At 40.9% G+C, this 22,330-nt stretch overlaps 1 protein-coding gene across 1 annotated transcript in view; it reads right to left on the bottom strand.

The window, feature by feature from the left end:
* The window catches only part of grik4 (glutamate receptor, ionotropic, kainate 4), a 127,911-nt gene that overhangs the window by 55,392 nt on the left and 50,189 nt on the right, over positions 1-22,330 (bottom strand). Inside the window, exons 5-6 of the mRNA XM_076100263.1 lie at positions 16,169-16,347; positions 12,308-12,361 (exon numbers count right to left, since the gene is read on the bottom strand). Coding sequence (XP_075956378.1) covers positions 12,308-12,361; positions 16,169-16,347 — 233 coding nt within the window. The remainder of the gene's footprint in view (positions 1-12,307; positions 12,362-16,168; positions 16,348-22,330) is intronic.

Here is a 22,330-nt window from a genome sequence, read left to right on the forward strand (position 1 = left end):
AGAATAGATGACATGTATGCCTGCCTCCAGGACCTGCACAAACATAACTCTGTGTCTTATTCCAAATAAGTTTGCTTCTTTCACGTATTGTGAGGAGGTTGCTTTGCCCTCTGCCACTCTGTTCTAGCAAATAATAGATGGTAGTTGCCGTTTGCCCTTGTCCTTTAGTTTATCCTCTTCTTTAATGCTATCTCTTTCCTTACTGTCAAATTTCTCCCTGGGTGTGTCTGGTCTTGATAACAATTTTGTCGAGGTGATACAGAATTCAATTTCACAAGTTTATTGTTCTGGTAAAGTTTCTTGTCCCATATCTGTGAATCTGAATGAATGTAGGCAACATCCCCTTAAATAAATAAATAATAAAATAGCACTTCAGATCAACCTCGCCCTTCATATTTGCTATGCACTATGGTACAGAAGATTTATTAAAAAAAAGAAGAAAAAATAAAAGTCTTGTCAGTCAAACTGCTTTAGAGGGCAGCCACTGTGACTGTGAAAATGATTGGGATTTAATTAATTCCCCTCCACGGCTTATGTAAAGTTCATATTTCCCTGTTTAGACACAGAGTTTGAGAATCAATCAACTGAGTAATAGAAAAGGTAATAGGTTACGTGGACGGTGACAACAGAGAGCTGCATCCAGCCAGAATATAAACGATGTCATTATTATGTCACAACAAGTGGGTTTTGCCAAATAATGTCCGCTTGGTTCTCATTTGTAATGCAACTATGCCAACTTACATCATTAAGAATTACATTTATTGTGTTTAAGCTGTAGAGAGCAGAATGAATACTTGTTGCTATAAACACAGCTATTCCCCAGGTAGGACAACACAAAATGTAAGTTATTTAATTTGGTCATTTCAAAGTATTTTTTAAGACCAAGTTGAGCTGCAGCAGGTTGAAGGAAACTTTGGCTCTGTTATTATCTCAAATTGGGATTTATGCTTGACACAAGAGTTTAATGCCAATCCAGTCTCCGGTTTTGATGAGGGAGAAGGTGGATACGGTGGATAAGGTGTGTATCCTTTATTCATTTTTGTCCCGGGGGCACTGCTCTGCTGCTGACCCACTGCTTCACCTGAAAAGTTTGTTAATCCATTTACAAAAGATGGACAGGGTAACCTTCCCTGGAATTAAATGTAGAAATGCTCATATACAAGGTCCATTTCCTTGAAGTCATTAGTCACTACCAACTTGTCAAAACAGCAGTAACGTTTATTAGATCCTTCAGGGAGCTTACTATCCAAGCCTGAGTCAGAATTTCTAAACCTACAGTTCACAATGTTCATAAAATGTTCCATATTAGCGGCAGTTTTGTCTGTTCTTTCATGTGATTACTCGGTATTGTTGCAGTTTCCATGTGTGTAAAGAGCTTTCTGATGAAATAATATTTTCCCTGTGATATGAAGGCTGAGTATGACGCTCCGTTGACACTTTCGAACAGTTCATTATGCTTCTTATCAGATTGCACAGACGATTAATAATCTGAGTCTCATTCATGTCTTAATCATTTATTTATTGCCTTATTTTCAAGACAATCTGCTTTATTAAAACACCATCTCTTTAATTGTGGAGCTCGCAAGGATTGACGGTACAAAGCTTATGTAAAGCTTTGCAGTTGTGGTGCATCATTGCTGGTTAAGGGACCAGGCACGCAGGCATCCGCTTCAGACACCTTTCTACACTGATTGAATATATTGTCTGATATCAAATAGAAACGTTCCCTGCATGTTTCCACTCAAAGCTAATTAATGTAAATGTTAAATAAGTTGTAAAATGCACATGGTCACCTTGGTCACGTACCTCCCAAAAAGGGAAATGTCTCTTTTAAGTGTCGTGCTCTGACTTTGCCATTTTCTCACAAAAAAAGAGAACAAAGGCAAAAGCATTGGCATGCAGTGTTCATGAAGGGCATTCATGAATCATTTATGTCGAATTTTGAGGGTTAACAGGTGGGGACGTGAGGTCTCTCCATGTTCAGACAATTAAATCAGAATTCCTAAAGAGAACTTGAAATGAGCACTGACAATAACGGAAACCAAAGCCAGCCTACAAAGAAGAAAAATGCATTTTAATATTGAGCAGTATTTTGGCAGCCTTCGTGGAGATGGTGGAGTCTGTGCGAGAGACCAAAGAACTGGCATGTTTAATATGTGAGCTAATTAAGCTTCCCTGCCTTATTACCCCAGACATAACTTACCAGTGATATCAAAACATACTCTGAGAAGGCTTGTTTACCATAAAATTATAAGACTTGAAGTTCCCCAGTCTCTTGAAAGATTAGCCAGATGGCGGCTGGATGTTTGTGTAAATGAAGGTAGACAATTGTGTGTAGTGTTCCACCTCTCAGACTCAGGCCTTTGTATGTGTGAGGAGTTCTGGCGTATTGATTACTCTGTGTCAGCCCTATTACCACAAGCTCTGCCTCTGAGCCCCGTGTCTGGATGACTCAGTGTTGACAATTGTATTACAGCCTATTATCTTCCAAATCCCAGAGCTTGAGTCGCAGCTCACTGTAGGGTCTTCTTTGGAAAGTTGAAATTGCTTGCTGGTTTTTATACTTCCTTACTATGCTCTACAACTTTCTTCCCGACATCATCTCACAATCCCATGTCCACCTGGCTACCACTGTCATCCCTTTACGCTCTCCCTTTTATTTCCTCCTTTTTCTTTTCTCCTCCTCTTTACTGCTTATCTACTTTATGTCCACATCCTTCCTCTTTCTATTGCTGCCGTTTTTTTCACCTTTCTAATCCATCTTGAATCTGCCATGTACTCTATAATGAACCTTGCCAACACAAAGTCACTGCAAGCCAAAAATCATTTGGCTTTTTACACCACTTAATGTGAAATCTATTAAAAACCTACACGCATGCTTTGTTAAGAGTGCTTCTATTTAGTGGGAATTTCTCACTATTACGCGATTAAAATGCCAGCATCTTTGTGGCTTGCAAGGACGCAGATACTCCAGCGTGTGCAGATGCGCTACTTTACACTAATGAGTTTGTTAATTTCTAATGAAAGGAACAGTGGGTAACATTGAGGGGGATCTACTGGCAGAACAGGAATATAATATTAATACGTTGTTAATATGTTTTCTTTTGCAAACAAGAAACGTGTTTGAGCTGTTTATGGTAAATGGTAAATGGACTGTACTTGTATAGGACTTTTCTAGTCTTTCCGACCACGCTTTCACACTACTTGTCATCATTCACCCATTCACACACTGATGTCAGGGGCTATGTGACACCTGCCTATCAGATTCTATCACATTCATACACCGTAGGCACAGCTACAGGAGCAATTTTGGGGTTAAGTGTCTTGCTCATGGACACATCGACATGCGACTAGCGGGGGATCGAACCGCCGATCCTCTGATTTAAGGACGACCCTGCTCTCCACTTAGCAGAGTCACACAGTCGCCCCCTTGTTTATATCTACAAACAAACGGGTCCTCTATATTTAGCGGACAAACCAACCTGCTTCGGCTCCCCGACCGTGGTCGGAAAACACAGCGAGGACGCAGCTGTTTTGGTATCCAGAAACCTCTGTTGGTTTTTAGGACACTGTGCTTAAAACGCTTAAAACGATGTGGTCTACACCTGATACATAGCAACAAATGTATATTTGCGCGTGTTCTCTAGCGCCACATAGTGTATACAGGAAGTGTTCTGGACCTTTCCTCACGCAAAGGTCCGGAACATCAAAATAATGTCTAACTTGCGCTATGATTTCGTGTCATAATTATTGAAGTGGCCAACAGTTGTATTCAAATCTGTAGGTAGTCAACAACTGAATGTCAAATTAAATAAAGAAAGTTCAATAAATGTTTTTCTTCCATTTAAATTACAGTAAGGGCTGGATTTAAAAATATGAAAACATTACAAATAAAGTACTTAATTTTTGAAAAAATAATACAACTGATTTGTCTTTGCCCTGCAGCTTTAAATTCAGTTAATTCAGGTGTTAAGTGATGTCACCCAAAAAAGCCACAATATTATATTCTTCTCATCTTCTAATAAGATAAATTTGTGTGCAGGGACTTTATCTGTGGTTATTGATACCACTTCTTTCAGCTCTATTCCCTGTCTGTTTACATCATTGTTGCAGTGAATGAACGTGTTAGGATTCTGCACTATGTTGAAGCTGCAGCAGCATCCCATCATGGCAAAAAGTGAGGTCTATTCTCAGATTCCTCCGTCTGCTGTTAAAACACTCAACTTTTCGTTTTTTAGTGAAACCTCTCCAGCTGACAAGTGAACACATCTGAGGGCATTCAGGTGAAAACTGCAAATATTTTTGTGAGAAGTGAAGATCTGTGTCTAGATCGAGTTTAAATACCTTAAAGTGACAATCTGTAAGATTTTCATTTCAATAAAAGTCTGTTGAGTCACTATCTATTGCCGAAGGAGTTATCAATGGTGACTGAGCCTATCACTTGGCCAGACAAATAAATCCAGACAGGAAGTTCAATACACGATCAAGCTGAACTGATAGTTAAGCTGATAGCTGAGCTCATGTCCACTCAGGATTAGCAAGGGAAACAACTTGTTAGCCTCCATGCAGTTTCTCTTTGTGGTTCTGTCCTTCAAGCAGGTGAGGTCTGTTATTAAGACATAATACTTTAATGAGATCATTAAGAATATTTGGACACTAAGACATCAATTAACTTTGGATTATGTTAATGGTGACGCACCTACAGGTGAGACTTCTAATGTTCTTCTTCAATTTAACTTTATTAGGATTATCATATACCACACAGGAAATTTGACTTCTGCATTCAACCCATCTTTAGCATTTTTAGAAGCAGTGGGCTGCTGTACAGTAAAGCGGGGAGCAACTTGGGGATCGGTTTCTTGGTCAAAAACACTTTGACATGCGGATAATCGAACCGCCAACCTTGTGGTTAATGGACAATCTGCTCTACCCGCTCTACCCACTGAGCGACAGCCGTCCCTCGCCACATGCTCTTCCGAAGGTGCTGTGCTGCAGATGATTTGGGAATCAAATTTATTTTTTCTATTTTGTTTTGGCTTTAATTTCAGTTTTTGAACGGTTTCCTGCCTGTGCGTACTGTATGCTTAACAGCTTTCATTTTCATCACAATGCACAACACCCTGCTGATCCAATTAAAGTGCTGGCAGAATTGGCAACATTGTTGACTGGGTTAAAGGCAGCACAAATCATTTATAGGACAACACTAACACTTACATTACTTCTAAAACCAAATGGGAGATAAAAAGGAGGGCTCACTGACACAATAAACCAAGTAATTCAAAAGCATTTTCAAACAGCCTATTAATGCATTCACGGTGCTGGCCACTGAGGACAGAAAACAGCTACAAAGGATTACTAAGACATCCTCCATTAACTATGACGTAGTGAAAACAGAAACAAAATGCTTATTCAAAAGTCAATCCGAATAAGGCAACACAATCTCCATCTTTCTGGTACAAAAGACCACAGTGAGCACCTGTCACCATCAATTCATCAACTACAGAGCTGAGCCAGCAAGATTAAATCACCTTTGCCCGTCAGCATAGATTAAATCGTTCAAGTTTGTTTTGATCAGCGAGCTCAAAATCCTGTGAGCTGCTCTCAAAAATGAAAGTAAATATGATATTGAATTATAGCAAATAACAAGAAGCAAATCTCAACATGACCGTTAGAAGCCAGAGTGAACATTCAGTCTGAGAGCTGAGGGGGGTCTTGATGAGAAATACTAAGGTGATCGATGTGTAATAATCAGGGCTGTGCTGAGATGGTAAATGACGCTTTTCTAGTCTTCCGACCACTCAAGTCATCATTCACCCATTCACACCCATTGATACACTGATGGCAGGGGATACCATGCAAGGTGCCACCTGCCCATCAGAAGTCTAACACTTACACACCGTCGGCACAGTTACTGTGGGGATCGAACCGCCTCACCTTTTTTTCTGTCTCAGTATTTCAGCCACACACTACTCCACCCATTGCCGACACTGCAGCCTTACAGCTCCAGGAACCGTTTTCTGTTTCCCCCCAAAAAACTGCAAAGCTTTTCAATTAAAAGAAGTTATAAGTAACACATTTCGTGACTTTGAAGGCTTTTTTTTTTTTTTTTTTTACAAAATTCCCTTTGGCTTTTGTGCTCTAAGCCGTTATAGACTTCAGTTAAATTCAGCTGAGATTATAATGAATAACTAACTGGAAAACATTGACTGTTTCAGATTCCAAACATATGCTAGTGTATGCAATATTCATGGTGTTTTGGGCCTCCACCAGCCTGAGAATTATTCTGGGCATAAGATCTCTGCCTCACAAATAGACTGTTACTGTTGCAGGTCAGATGTAATTCTATGAATAATGGAATACAATTGGTCATTTGTTTCCAACACTGCAGAAATGCTGCCAGACTGTTTTGATGAATGCAGCTATTAAAGGCTTTTAAACTAAGCTAATGTATCAATCCCAGCATGCTGGACAAAGATACAGTATATGGTGTCAAGGTCATATTGGAATGAGGGAAACTAGGTGGCCACTGGGAATGATGTAAGTGACAGTTTGGTGGCCTACGCAAGAGAGATCACTTGAATACAATCCAAGAATCTACACTACAGTGAAGTATCCATACAGCATCTATCGGAGGATGCTGCAATTATAGGGTTTTCATGTCCAAGCTGCAGTAGAATATTGTGTTAAATCATTTATCCAATTTTGCTATTACATCCCAGGTTCATAACAATTCTGTAGGCATGACATTCGGTAATGCACACTCTCTCCTCCTCCTCCTCCTCCTCCTCTCCTCCCAAACCACACTCACTGAGAACATCGTAATTAAGAGGCTGCAGAAGGCTTTAGAGCTCAGCCTGAATTTACGTGGCAAATGATACAAGCATGAAATGACTTATGGCCAAAAACACTGCGTGAACATTCCAGATAGAGAATAATCAGTGTGCCACTGGAAATGGATTTCATTACAGAGTGAAGCTGTGAGTGAGGCCTAAAGGTTTTATCCTGGTATAACCTTCCCCTAGTATACAGTAACAGCGGGGACGTCATTAATTTGTACTTTATATCATTAGAAAAATCAATATGCAATTTACAAAAATTGTACTCAATCAGAGGCTACCGGAGTCTGTCGGTTCTTTCACAGGGCTGCCACGGTAGATAAGAAGTCGAGATGATTCGTCTTTCCTTTTCAAATTGTCAATTATGATTATCAACACTGATGGCTCTGTCTTTATCTGGGGCACAGAAGATAATGTCTTTACCATTTGCGGGTACAGCAACCCAAGGAAGTGCCACATGACTATGTCTCTTTAAAGCTGCACTAATCAACATTTTATACAGACAATGGATCAGATGACAACATACTGTGTAATGTGTAAAGGGTCACTCTAAGTTACAAACCCAACTCTGCAGTTGCCCGCAAAGCTACAAAGCTGTATAGCATCTTTAAGCTCATTGTTTAGGTTCTGTGGTTCAACTTTACTGTTTGGTTCAGTCCCAACCCTTTCATCATTGTTTCCAGCAGCAGCAAATCCTCTGATAGAACCACTATAGGCAACCTGCCCGGCACCAATCAGCAGAATGTTACATAGAGTCAGATGCTTCCCTTGGAGCTGGTCGACACCAAAAAAGAGCTAGAAGTAGAGTGAAAATTTGACATCAGGTGGAAAAAACCCCAACTCAAAATGAATTGTAATTTTGCTCAACACAAAAAAAACACATTACTTAAGCTTCACAGGCTTTCTGCATGGAGACAGCCTCCCACTGCTGTGGAGAATTAAAGTGCACTACAGGTAGGAACCAGCTTTTCAGGACAGTAATTGCTAGGTTTCCTCCAAGGAACTTACTCAAAGTATTTATACTTTTTCTAAAGAGCAGTATGCCGTTTTCATATTTCTTACGTTTTTGTACTATACACTGTATATAGACATTGTGAAAATAGAAAATGAGGCAGAGCAAATAAAGCTCAGAGGTGCAAATCTTCACTATTCAATCTGTTGTCCTTGGAAACTTTTTGCTAGTGCCTAAAAGTTCTCATGATATTTTCCAGTCAGCTTACATACATCTGAATTCTGCTGTCTTTGATTAAAACTAGTGTTTGTGGAAGTTTGCCTACCACAGTCTTTCATGACCAGGAATAGATAGATAGATTAATACCAACACAAAGATATTTTAAAACGTCACCATTTTGTCCTATTAGATATTTGTGTGAAGTTTTACGCGGAGGTGAAACAACTGTTACTTTTACTAATTTAACTATGTCAGTGAGGGCAGGAGGTTTGATCTTCTTTAGACACCTAATTAAACTCAAAAACTAACTAATACAAGCTACAGTTGCAGGTTCAGATTAGAGTCACTGACCATCAAAAACTACTGTACGTGTCTTGGGTGGGAACATTCACTGTGTAGTCTGATGAAAGAAACATCAAATCCCTCTTAATTGGTGTCAAGAGTCTTCACTTTGACAGTGGTTATAATTACATGATGGAGCAAGTGAAAGTTAACCAGAGGGTTTGCAGTAAATTGTTAATTTAGGGAAAAGTAGAGACTGATAAATAGATTCAAGATGTGAGATATTTTACTTGAAGAAAAAATAAATGACTGAGGTTAGTTATTGTATACAGTCACCTAGAGGGAGCTGATAATAACTGGTTTGAATAAATGGTTTGATGCACTGTATGTACGGTAAACGAAGAATAAATTAAATTTAAGTAAATGCAGACCGCGTTTAACAACAGAATCCAATATTCTTTTTAAAGTGGTGCAGAATTCTTTTTGCCCCACAGTATTTGTTCTATATAGTTTGAATAATTGTGTTCAGGGGAAATAAGTGTATCAGGTCACAGGTCGCCTAATATAAACGATTTTTCAGGGGAAAAAGACTTCAAACATGTTATTCGCTCCCTGAGATAATGGAAATATCTGAACTGGAACACCCGTTACCATTAAGAGTGCACACAAGCACGTGCACCCCCCCCCCCCCCACCACACACACACACAGAAAGATTAGTGTCCCCTCTTTCATCATTGTCATTTCTCTTTTTCAGGTGGTGTGTATTTTGATGCGGTGCTGTCCAAAGTACTGAAAAAGAGCGACCGTTTCCTAGCATACTTGCTTTCCAGCCCTTGTTCTAATTTCCCCCCAATGTAGGAATCCACAGACAGAAGCAAGAAGGAACGACATGGATGTCTAGGGACAGTCAACGAGAGAGAGACAGAGAGAGACGCACGCTGCTAACAGCTGTTTCTATGTGCCTCTGCTAATTTTAGAGAATCCTTCATAAATTTAAAACATAACGCGCTCTGCTTGTGTTCATGTGGATGCTCTGATTAAAAAATGTATTTCTTTAATCAGCCTTTCTGAGGCTATTGCCAAAATGTTGCACCAATGGTCCGGCAAATGTGGATAGTGCAACTTTGTCGACATGTTGATTCATTCATACACACTAAGGACATTGGTTGAAAGCAAATGAGTTATTTTCAAAATGTTGCTGACAATATTAATAGGCTGATATGTTTACCAAAATAGACTGAATACAGTATCAGGATTTCTTTGGAGAAACCAAGCAAATCTATGCAAAATCAGACATTAGGCAACTCCATATGGAATGATCTATTTTTTTTTCTGCCACTGCGACGATTTGACTGTCGACTATCGGCAGTCGAATCAGGCTCCTTAAATCGAATTGTCGACTATTGGGGGTCACCGCTATATTGATGTTTTTCTTCTTTCCTTTAAATAATGGCTATTTTATCATAGATAAAAAAACAGTATGATTCAGATACCAAATGTATTATTTGCATTTTAACTTTTGGTACCCAAAAGAAGAAGAATTTAATTATTCAAATTTCAATTTAGTCAATGTCCTAACAGTGTTACATGACAGGGTAGAATACTGTAGTAACGGACCTTGTTCATTTTTAAATCAACGCACATTTTGATACTAAGCCGTTTATTTCTATGATTTCAACACAAAGCACTGACAATGACAAACACCTTGAAGTGACGATGGTGAGTTTGCAGCATCCTTTCAAATTTGAATGCTTCAGAGATGCAGCACACATACCTAGCTGTTTCTGTATTTCCATGTAAATCAGGTAAATACTCTGGTAAATCTACCCAAGTTGTCGGAGTAAATCCCATATGCGCCCTATTACAATGTAGCCAAGGCTTGACTGGCGTAACCAAGTGGGCGACCTAAGGTTAAGGTATGTTAGGGATCGGTCAACTGGTGAAGGTTATGGAAAGAGCACAGTCATAGATGAAGGAAAATCATTTTGACTGGAATGTGAACCTCTTTACGGCGCTATGGAAACAGCACATTACGTCGTGCTTTGGCACTGAATGTTCTAAGTTGATTTCAAGGCCTTTGAACAAATGGCAGATGCTGTCATTTTTCTGGACAGGACAGTCTCATGAAATGGCAAAGTGCACTTGAAGGAGAGTTTGAAAAAGTAACCCAAGCATCCAATTATCCAATTATTGCCATTTACAGAGATGTACTATCGCAGTGAGTCTTGATAATGGGTGTAAAATGGACTGAACTATGAGATAAAATAATAATAACCCTCTTTTGTGTCCGTGTGTATTCAATGCATATGTGTGTGCGTGGTAGGCATAATGCACAAGCAGCAGAGCCATTTAAAAACACAATAAATAGGATGAATCACTTATTACGACAACTAAGGAGACAGCAGCGCTTCTATTTTTTCACTCACAGCTTCTGCATTAAGTCCCAGGCTACCGGGGGCGCACTGCTGACCATTTTAATGACGTTAGCTGAAGATGTTATCGGTGCCGTCACTGAGCAATGGTAGGATTTTAAGAAAATGGTGGTGATGGTAGCAGGAGGAGGGATGTAGGTTGGGTCATCATCTAGTATCTACAGTGAATCTGTGTCCTATGCTGTGCCCTCCAGCAGACACCAGAGCAGAGTGATGAGGGAGCTTATTTTGTTGCAAAGGAAAAGCAAAGACAAGAAGGTTAAAGAAAGAGGAAAAAAAGAGATGCAATAGCAGAAGCGACTATGTCAAGGGCCGTGGAGGAAAACATGAATGTAGCCCACTCTTAATGAGTCATACATCAGCTAGATATGAATCATCTCCACAGCGCTATTAGAGCAAAGTGTTTCGAACCTCATTAATTTCCATTAGGGAGCAGCTATGTGGTAAGTTTACTATTGCATCAAATTTTCTCCAAGCCACTATCTTTATGATCTAACCAATCCCTTCGCCTCTATGTGACAAAACACTATTACTCTCAAATTTGGGGTCATTCCCTTTCATTTCCAGCATGAATGTGCACATTTCGAGTGGCAGTGACTCATTTCAAACTGTTCTGTCCCCAATCTGCATCATACACAGTACAAAATAATATGTAAATCACTATTTATTTACTAAATATACTAATAATGTTGCATTTATTCAACCAACTTCTGTCACCTCTTTTGAAAGCATTGCCATTGTAAATCACATGTAACATGCAGTATGAAGCATCACTCACAAAGCTACATTAAGTTTAATTAACCACGGTTAACAAGTAGCTTTAAACTACTGTGCACTGTAATGCAATGTGATTTCATCCAACAGTTCATGGGCATTATAGAACTGCTTTTTTTTCCAAGGCCCCTACGTGTTAATCCACATTGCAAGGGTTCAAAGCTAACAGTTGCAAGAAACTATGTTAATCAACTGAGCAAACAAGAACCAATTAAGAGCAACATGTTATAGAGTATGAGCTTCGTTTGCACGCAGACATGCAAAGCAACCATAACTGGTGAGTAAATCACCTGCGAAAATAATTTTACAAAATGTATGTTGAGTTCATTCAAACAGAAACAAAATGCAGAAAGGAAGAATGGTGGAGAGGAAGGATGTGTGGAGCTCGCCCTCAACTCATTCATGGATAGAAATGATCGTTGACAATGAGGGCGACGGCTTCGTCGCTCATTAAATGGGAACTACGAGGAACAAGCTACCGCAATAACAACAGTAGTGCTCTGCGATTATAATAATCATTATTATGTATGTGTTTGGTCCAGAAGGACAAACGGGTAGCGAGTATGGCCGGTATGTGTCTACTTTGCAGTCACACGCAGTGAGGGAGAAAATCAGCGATGCTTTAATTCCTCTGTCATAGCTCCTATCTGCTTAACTCTATCCATTCAATCATTCATTCAAGTGAAGAGCACCAATTAAAGTGTAGTACTTTAATACACTACAGGAGCACAGCATTGGACTACTGATGGGCTCTTGCAGGTGTGAAATCTATATTGCCTCTAAATACCCACACCATTCCCCGATTCCTTACCAGAGAGGTGAAGATGTAGGTGTAGTAGACTGACAGCATCCCCAGCTCTGATGCCTGCAGAACAAAAGACAAGAGGGACAGGAGGGGACAGATAAATAAAAAATGGAAGAGAAAGAAGGTGTAACAAAGGTGAAACGGGGGAGGGAGGGGGAGGACAAAACAAAACGAAAGCGAGTCCGGAATAAAAGGGCGGGGAGAGAAGTTGAGAGGTCAGTGATTCAGTGTCGCGAGCTCCACTCTGCAGCAGACAGATCAAACCCACATCTTGATAAGATACACTCTTATCTGACGATGGCACTCAATGGAGCAATTCATTTCTGAGATGCATTAGTATGCTGCTCGATACCGTCTTACAATTTGATTAAATCAAAGTCACAGTGAGGAGCAGTTGTGAAGGACAGGGTGAACTTTTCATCGTTTCATTTCATCAAAGTCATTAGCAAAAAACAAAATCATCGAGCTACGCCATAGGCTTCTGTTTAATCACGCTGCGATCCACATTATGATTAAAACCAATAAATGTCAAGGAGAGTATATATTAAAGCAAGAAGTTTTTACAAAAAGCATCCGAGTGAAATTTTTCCTGAACATGAATTAACCCAAATGTCCCTTTTAAGATGCTACTCAGAGAGTATGTTTTCCACACCTGGCTGCACGGAAATTTACATATCTCCATCATAAATAGCTTTCACACTAATATTATTCTGAAAGTTGTGTAGCACCAGAAAGAGTTTAATAACAGATATTAAGCTGTCATATCTGCAAAAGGTGTAACCTCTGTGTGGCTTTCTGTGTGCCGTTAGGAGTATATGTCACTCAGTAGTTGAATATTCTGCTTAAGTGTTCTGAAGGAGCATAAATAATAAAACAGTAGGAAGTAGAAAGGCATCACTCATACAGCAAAAACATCCAACTACATCTTTCATTATTAAACTCTGAGTGACCTCACATGATGTCTTCATAACGTTTGTCCTTTTCAGTTCATTTATCATGCGATTACTCTGAAACTACGAGCACGATGTCTATGAAAGGTAATTATTATGCTTCAGGAAAGTTATTCGTTAATCTTGGGGTTACGCCACTGTAAGAGAAGTGTGCTAATGGCGCAAGGTGGTTGAGCATTTTCGTCTTTACCAGTACCTTCATGTAATATTTCAAAATAATTTTAGTTTAAAACGTAAAAAAAAGTGAACTAATATTATCAATAGAACGTGAAAAGGTTACAGTGTGGACACACGTGTGCAGCTAAGGGAGACGGACCTTAATTAAGTTAGCTGTTAGCTTGAATTCAGCCAGGGAAAACCTCAGCACCAGGGGTCTGTTCATGGGGGACAGCCCTGATTCCCTGCCAGATCAGCAAACTTTCTGTGGCTGCCGTTACTCAGGTAAGACCCAGCACTTAGACCGCTGTGCATTGGGGTTTGTGCTGGCTGAATAAGAGTTGCTGCAGGGTTTTTGTTTTTTTTTCTTCCCGTTTTTGCCACTTTGGATTTAATCCAATGAACAAACTAAAGTTTACACGGATCATACATCCCCGGATCAGTGTCACAAAGACACAGATGGAGTAAACTTTAGGCCGGCTCCACACAGGAAGATTATAAAATAGCGATGTTATCTCTGAGTTTTGGCAGTTGGGTTGAATATTGTGTTTTCTTGCCCTGTATTAGTTAGTAGGATGACTGTAAACTGAGATTGTGTGGACCCAGTAGTGAAATACTGCCCCCTATTCTTTGGAGCTTTGTTGCTACATTTTACACACTGCACCTTTAATACCTTACCAAACAGAAACTGCCATTATAACTTAATACCCTTTGGTTCCCGTCCACATTTCATTCAGAAGACACAATGTAACCAAAACAAGAAAAATATACTTTTGGTTTCCTTTCACTGCTCTTAAAATAAGCTTCCTTGACTTATTTTTGTCCCACTTTTTGATCTCCTTGTTGTTCTACTGCTGCTTTGGTCAGAGTGCACATGGTTTGCACTGCCCCCATAAACTGGGCTCACTATCTGTCCCACTCTGGTTCTGTACGTGCACAACAGTGGAGGGCTGACTGCATGAGATTACATTCAGAATGCTAACACTGCTGACCTAAACCCCTCTGAATGCTAAAACCTCAGAGAGTGAGACCTTTGTCTGATGAGGGTTTGATGTAAGATGTAAACAGACAAATAATGGGGGGTGTCTTGCATGACAACAGACGATTCTCTCCCTTTAGACAAGATGGGCGCTCTTATCATCATTTTAGAATGTCATATATGCCGGCGCACAGCTTTGATATGCTTGGCAACTAGACACTCCACATGAGAGGCGGGACTGACAACTTTCCAACCACCCTGCTGCAGATCGTGTCATGACAAAGAGAGAGACCGACAGCGCGACACATAAAGGAGACAAAAGAGCGAGAGATGGAAGGGTGCACAAGGCCACGCGAGGAGGGAGGTGTGAGGAAACAAAGTGGAATCGTCTTCTCCGCGGCAGAGAACAGAGAGCGCAAAAAAAGAGAGCAACTCCATATTCCGACTGAAGAGACAGACGGAGGGAGAAGGGGAACAGAGGAAGAAAGACGTCCCACTGTGGGCTCCCGCCGCTCTGTGGCCCAGGGTTGCCATGGTGACTGAATGACCACTGATGGCCGCCTGAAGGTGAGAGATTGAGACCACTGCGAGTGAGAGAGTGAGACTATAACAGAGAGAATGAGGGAGAAGGAAGAGAAACATCCCCCCACCTCGCAACGCCCCTCAGTCTCCAGCTATTGTCACCTCCACTCTAGCCATCCATCCGTCGTCTCCTCGAAATAATGAGGTGTGTAATAATTACCAAGACGCCATATGCTGCTGCCCGACACCCTCGCTTTCTCTCTGCTGCCACGATCACCTTTATTGATGCCATCAAGGCTCTTTACAAACATAAGTCTCCAATCAGGAGAAGCATTATGTTGGATTCAAGGTTTTAATAATGTTCAGAGACGCTTATTATTCGTACGGCACATTAGCGGAGCGAACACATACGGCTCATATTTCATGCTACCGACAGATATAGTGCTAACTAAAGTTCCTGATGAGGTTTTACTTCACATAATGAATATTACAGCCTTGCATAGTGCATTTATAGTTATATTTCTGTGTAAAAGGTGTTTTGGGAGAACGGATCAAAAGATTCGTAATAGATAACGAGGACGTGAAATAATCAGTCCACTTGATTTGCTTCACTGATTTCTAGAACAGCTTGCTTTAATCCACAACATGCACTATTAGAAAGTAGACAAAAGGGGCTCCTTCATTTTACGGGTCTGTCCTTACTCACGCTAATCCACTTAACTGTGCAGAATGGGAGATGAATCATTGGAATACAACTTGATTTATTGCTCTCATCCATATAATTTGATGTAACAGGTTTGTTTGACAAGATTGCCTCAATTCCTTGGCCTTTTATTTTGGAGTAGACTTTAGACTCTGTAACCCTGTCTTTTAAAAGCTCTTCTCTCTGCCAAAAGTGCATCAATTCCAGTAATCTGCCTTCTGATTCAAAACAGCAAATGGATTATGGCGACGAAAAAGATATTTCACATTCTATACGTTCTCAGAATTATTTGTGCGGTGAATACAACCTGTACATTTACAGGTCAAAACTCAGAACTAACCAACTTCTTCTTCCAGTTATAGAAATCATTCTCCCTATATTCAATTATTTTTAGCTTCTTGCCGTCGGCATTTTTCAGCTGCTTCTGCTGTTGGAGATGTATGAGAGTTAAATAAAAGTGGAGCTTGGGAATTCTCTGTCGGTACAAAGCCAAGGAGCACATGAAATAAAGACAACTTATCCATAAGTAAAACAGCTATAATGTGAGCCATACTAACCCGTTCCAAAATGATATGTGACATGGTGGCGTTGGCATCGACTATGATAGTGGCAGTCTTGTCATCTCGTATCTCTTTCAGGAGCGGGGTCGGGTCGTTGCTGTCGTCAAGCATGCGCACCGACAAAGTCTCCTTGGAGATGAGGAACTGCCTAAGGAGCTGCTCCAGGTTCAGTAAGCCTGCCGGTAAAGGAAAAAGCAACAACACATGAGACACATTACTTGTAATGAAAGGAAGATTCTCCCAAATGGTCTTTTTTTTTTTTTTAATTGATAAAAGCGAAAAAAGTTAAGGAAAGTCAAGAGCATTCAGAAAATGGTGGTTTATATTGTTTATGCAATATGAACAATATACAGCATACACTGTCCTCAAGTACAAACTTGTGCCAGAAGTATCAACAATGAATCCATAAGAATGTTTCCTCGCAGAACAAGTGGACTTATTACCTTTAATTACAATTACTGTAAAGCCATCAAACACAAAGGGACATTTCAGCAACTTCTCTATACTCTATCCCATGGTAGTAGACCATTTGACTCTAGTGAGGTAAGTGGGATTTGCCCTAATTAAAGCATGGTTGACTTAATCAAAAGGCTCCCAGCTGCATTTTACCACTCGGCATCCATCTTTTAAAAGGCCCTGAGAGGTTATGGGTCTAATTTTCCACATAGGAGTTATTAAACTAATTTGTGAGGTGTGTCACAGTGAGAAAACTACAACCTGAATGAGACTCTGAGTAGTAAACCACGTCGTGTTGGTGTGATTGTTACATTGGCCTCACCGTGGCAATTTCTCACAGCACATTAACACAAGCTACAGTACTGCCCCAGTCACCTGCATCATGCCTAATAGCTTCTGTAATTATGTCTCACTTTCTGCCTGTCTTTTACCCTGTCTGCACGGCAGTATGTCACCGTGTGTGTTTGTCATCCTGTACCTGGCTACCTGTGTCTCATGCACTCATGAGACATCACTCCTGGCTGCTGCTTGCTCGCCTGGCTGTGTCTCCGACCTGTCAGATCGGCTTCCTCTGTAGTATAACACGGAATAACTTTGATGAGCTTGAAATAGCTTCTACTAAACCACCATCCCTGTCTGCCTCCTGCATCCACTCTCTATAGCGTTTTTGCTGCTTCTTGTTCATGGCATTAGACTCTGCACAAGATGCAGCTGGCTTAACAGCACACACACACACACACATTCCCACGCAAATAGAGTGACACACAGAAGAAAAGCTTGTATTCCCTTTAGAGTTCTGGCTGCACAACATTCAAAGGGGAGTCAGAATCTTTTTTTCACCAGGGTACTTTACAGCAGCCATGTTGCTCCTGCATTGTTTGTTCTGGTGAACCAGTTTCAATCAAATGAAAAACAGGCAGCTGAATGAGAAAAAATCTCTTCCTTAGTTGCACTTGTATGTGTCCCTGTGCAGAGAAAAAAAAACAAGTTCTGTGGGACTGTGTGCATGTTGTGCTGTAAAGTCTCTTCTTTTCCACAGAATTTGAGGCTGTATGTGTGCGTGTGTGCTTGTACAGTACCTCTGTCTCTATGGAGTTTAAAACCTTGAGAATTAGGACAAATTGTCAGGACTGGTTAGCTCACAGCCGCCACTCTGCACTGCTCTCGTGCCGCAGTTACAGCGGATAAAGCTGTCCTGACCAACAGCATCGTCGGAACCTCATCACACTACTGTTGGTGATGGACCAGGCCAGGTGTTAAGTTACTCTTTAAGGATTATAACTTTAAGACAATAGTGAAAGGTTTAAGGTTTGAATCTAGGGAATGCCTTATATCAAAGAGGATCATCCCAAGTATTATACTTAGTGTGTTAGCTATACCACGCTACCTCAAAAGCATGGATGAATCATAGCGCTGACTCTCTTTCAGGCACACAAATAAGTAATCAAGTCAGGTAACCACTCATACACTTTTCACATTATGTTACCACAGGGTACCTGCAAGATCACACACACACCACGGATACACACACACGCAGTTGTTTTGCAGACAAAGTACCCCAAAGCAAATACTGCCACAACACAGAGACACCAGCAGTTTAAAAGCATTAAGCTGTGAAAATACGGCAGTGGAGTATGAGTTACTTGACAGGTGTACAGTAGGGGAATTATGTACAATGAAACCTTCATTCACAGACACATTTTAACACAGATCCAAAAGCCCGGATGGCAGCTGTACATTATTATGACTCGACATTTAGCCTTGAGCTGAGAGTAAAAGATACTTTTATGACTTTGTCACCGTTGGGGGCATAACTTTAAATGTTGTGGACAAGATCATGTGTCAAAGCATTCAAAGTATGTCTGAGCATATTCCCCTTCTCATAAACCAAATAACCATAAAACTTCAACCATCAATTCTGACTATAATCCCCCTGTCACACGGTGGTGCATAGGCACAGATTTATGTTTAGGTGATGATAATCACCAAATTCCTTTTATTGCTCTGATTATTAATGAAACTCTGCAACAAAAGACAAGGCTACACACGTGTTTCCCACAGGATTTTGTCAGACTGTGGTGGGTGGACCTCGACCCTCTTAGGGTATCCGGAGGCATGCTCCCCCAGAATAAAATGTTGTACATTTTAAAGTTAAATGCGTCAATCATGGTACTTGGAGAGACTATACCTATGAAGAACCTTGTGCTCTTGTAAACAATTTTGTGTTCTCGTAAACAATTTAATCATAAACACATTGGTTGAATAGATTAAAATGGCGATGACTTGGCAAAAACAACAAACAAAGCATGGTAAACGAGACTGGGTCCGTGTTTCAAGGTGGGTTACTGACATCACTACTGTCAGTGGTCATTGTCACGTGAGACCCTCCTCTAGACTACTGTTCATGATTATCAGGAGACGTCTCTTGATGCGTCTTTTGATAAAAAAATATATATTTCATTGACGCAGGTGAGAAATCAGCCTGAATCCCTTTTGTCAGAATAGGTATAGGCTTTGCATTTTACTCTAAAGAAACATACTGCACACTTGCACCTCTGTGCAAAAAAAAATCCACCCACTGTCCACGAATCCAAACTGTCAATTTTACTATGTCAACTTATTAAAAAAAAGAGCAGCAGGAGAGCCAACTGTCTTTCATCTTTTTAGTGAAAAGCTTTGAAAACTACAAAGTGCGGCTTCTCCTAGAACCACCACCATCACTTTGATTACTGCCATCAATGCCTTCAGGATCATTTGTAGCCACAGCGCAATTACAATTATCAAATTAATTCTGTAGTATTACCACCATCCCCTGTAATTACTACGTTTCTGTCATTCTTACACCTCTATATACAACCCTGGTCACAAGTTATTAAGATGTCTTTTTTCCTCCGCCTGACTAACGCTGATTATAGGTTAGAAATGTCAATACCACATAGAAATAAGGATTAGGCAATAGGTCAACCCTAGAAATAGTGAGTAATGGAAAATTGTAATTTATAAGATGACATGGACATGCAATCATCACCAGAAAAAAAGAGCAATTAGCATAAGGCACACTGTACAAGTACAATGAAAACAAACAGATTGTAGTAACAACCTGATACAACAAGTAAGGAAAGTGTTTTCTGCTGTAGCTGCAGTGGAACGGAGCAGTGAGCTGAAATGTCAAACCCTGGTATCCAACAGGGCCGATCAAAGGTGGAAAAATGCTTTGCAAGCATTTGAGGCCTACTGTTTTGTTGAACAAAGAAATCCTGTACCTGCACTGCAGCTCCAGTCAAATTTTAGAGTTCATTGGATGTTCCCTTTGAGCTTGCTGACAGCTGCACCAATCACCTCACTAATGAAAGTGCACTCCTTTAGCACAGTGCATGTGAGAGTGGGAACAGCATGCATGTGAATGCATTTGGTTTACATAGTGTACGTTTGTGCATGCAGGTGAGTCCCGTGCCAGTGTGTGTGCATTTTTACGTGTCTCATTTAATTTACAAAAAGCTATAGCCACACAACATGCGGGGCCACCCAGCAGGCCTAAAAATTCAACCACCTGGACCGTATTCTGGGCCAGACTTATAGTGCTGCGGCTGCTACTACACACGTCGCCGTGGATAGTGGAGGTTAGCTAGATTAATGTCCGCCCTGGTGTGCACAGTGCCTTTGGGCATGGCTCCACCTCCACTCCACCTCCACTCCCGCCTGAAAATATTCATGAATTGGCCACGCTCTATTAGGCTGTCACTGGCTTGGGTGATTAATGAGGCCGGCACATGTGGACGAGCCACCGACAGCAGGCTGCCAACCAACAAAATGACTGCGTGAGCTGACGGGGACGGTGGAGCTGAGCAAGCCAGAGCCAAAGTCGGATGGGTTTCAGCTGATGATATTGACGAATACAGACCTGTACTTACACACGCACACACACACACACACACACACACACACACACACACACACACACACACACACACACACACACAATCCAGGCATGCTGCCATTTGCCGCATTTTCTATTGAATGAATGAGGGTCACATGAGAGAGTGCAATCAATACAACCGCGTCATTTCCTGGACTGTCTCTCTCTTGTTGCCAATGTATAATTCCAGCGTAGTTACCTCCTCCCCTCTCCTCACCCCAATCACTACATTTCACCTCTGGCGAATCAGATCCTCTCCTCTTCTCTCTCATTTCGGACTCCTCTTGGTTCCATCTATCTACCTCTCATCTTCCCTCATTTCATTTAATTTCCTTTCCAGTCCTCTCTTAGCCCTCTCACACAAAGTAAGAACCTCACCACTAACCTGCACACCCACACACATCCAAGGGAAGAAAAAAAGGTCATGTTAAGGTCATGTTTCTTTTCTCCAAACTCACCAATATTGAAGTCAGAGGGTGCCTAAAAGCTCGCCAGAGCTGTATTAATCAACTCTGGGTTGGATAAATATCACAGAAACAACATCTGAGCCCTGAATTGGAAGAATGACTGACAGGTACAGACGCACCTAGAGGGAAAACAACTCACGATATATTCTCGATCCTTGCAGTTATAATGGGTTATGTAGTAGGGTTTGGTTAAACTTCCATTAGACACGGTATATAGTATCTTCTTTTAGTAAGTTAGTTTTTCAATTTCCGCATAACAGAATGCTATCTTTGGCAAATCTAACTATTAAGCAAGGAAGTTCTGTCTGTCTGTGTGTATGTAGTTGTACTTGACGGTTCTCAACAACGCTGAAAGCAGCACTTCTGGGGGCCAAGCAATGGGCCCATTGCAAACAGTCACACACTTTGTGCCCAAACGAGCAAAAGAGTGGAAACATTGTTTCAAAAAAAGGTAGCCTCACATTTGCATACACTTACTGTAACAGACTGTTCTCTAAAAACCCACAAGTTTAGGTTCAATACACAAAACTCTAAGGGACAAATCTCTTCTTAAAGGTTATAAATAAAACGAGACTCAAAGAGGAAGTTGAAAGGCAGAAGAACTGAGAGTTAAGATAGGCAGGGCGGGCGGTTCACAGTGGCTCATTGCCATCTCTGGGCTGTCTGACACATGGTTAATGTCTCAAGCCTATTTCCTTTCTTCAAAGCCTTGTGCTGATTAGGAAAAAGGTTAGCTGGTGCCACTCAGGGTCACGCTGCCTTTGTCTAGGGAGTTGTAATTAGTGCTTGCTGGACTGCAAGAGGGTGGGAACAGGCCGTGATTTAATCTTCCTCTCTATTTACGAAAATAACTTCCCTCGAGGAGATTTTTTAAGCTTTTTTTTTAAGGTCATTCAGTTTAGTATCTTTAGAATCTAACGAGCGCCTTTGACGAGGAGGCGGTCAGATCACTGGTGGATACAGCTGCGAACTTCATCCCCATTCATTATTCTCTGTCTTAAAGATGTGTTTTCATCATCAGCAGGCGGTGTTTAAAGAGTGTACACAGATGAGATTGAAAGTTGAAGACAGACTATACATGACACAGCTTAACCTGCTCTATCATTATTTTAATTCATGCATGATGAAGATGTTGAAAAAGAGTGATGTGAATGTGAATTATTTTGGGACGCAGACGTCAGGCGGGTTGCTGTGAGGCAGTTCTAACTGTGGAGAGCAGCAGCTGCTTCACAAGGGAGCATGTCACAGGGTGAGATGTTGATAAGCAACACATCTGTTAGAACACAGTCGGCGTGCGTGCGATAGGTTTGTGTGCGCCAA

The sequence above is a fragment of the Anarhichas minor genome, unplaced genomic scaffold (genome assembly GCF_050575085.1).
Source record: "Anarhichas minor isolate MPS153535 unplaced genomic scaffold, ASM5057508v1 ptg000026l, whole genome shotgun sequence".
Taxonomy (NCBI): domain Eukaryota; kingdom Metazoa; phylum Chordata; class Actinopteri; order Perciformes; family Anarhichadidae; genus Anarhichas; species Anarhichas minor.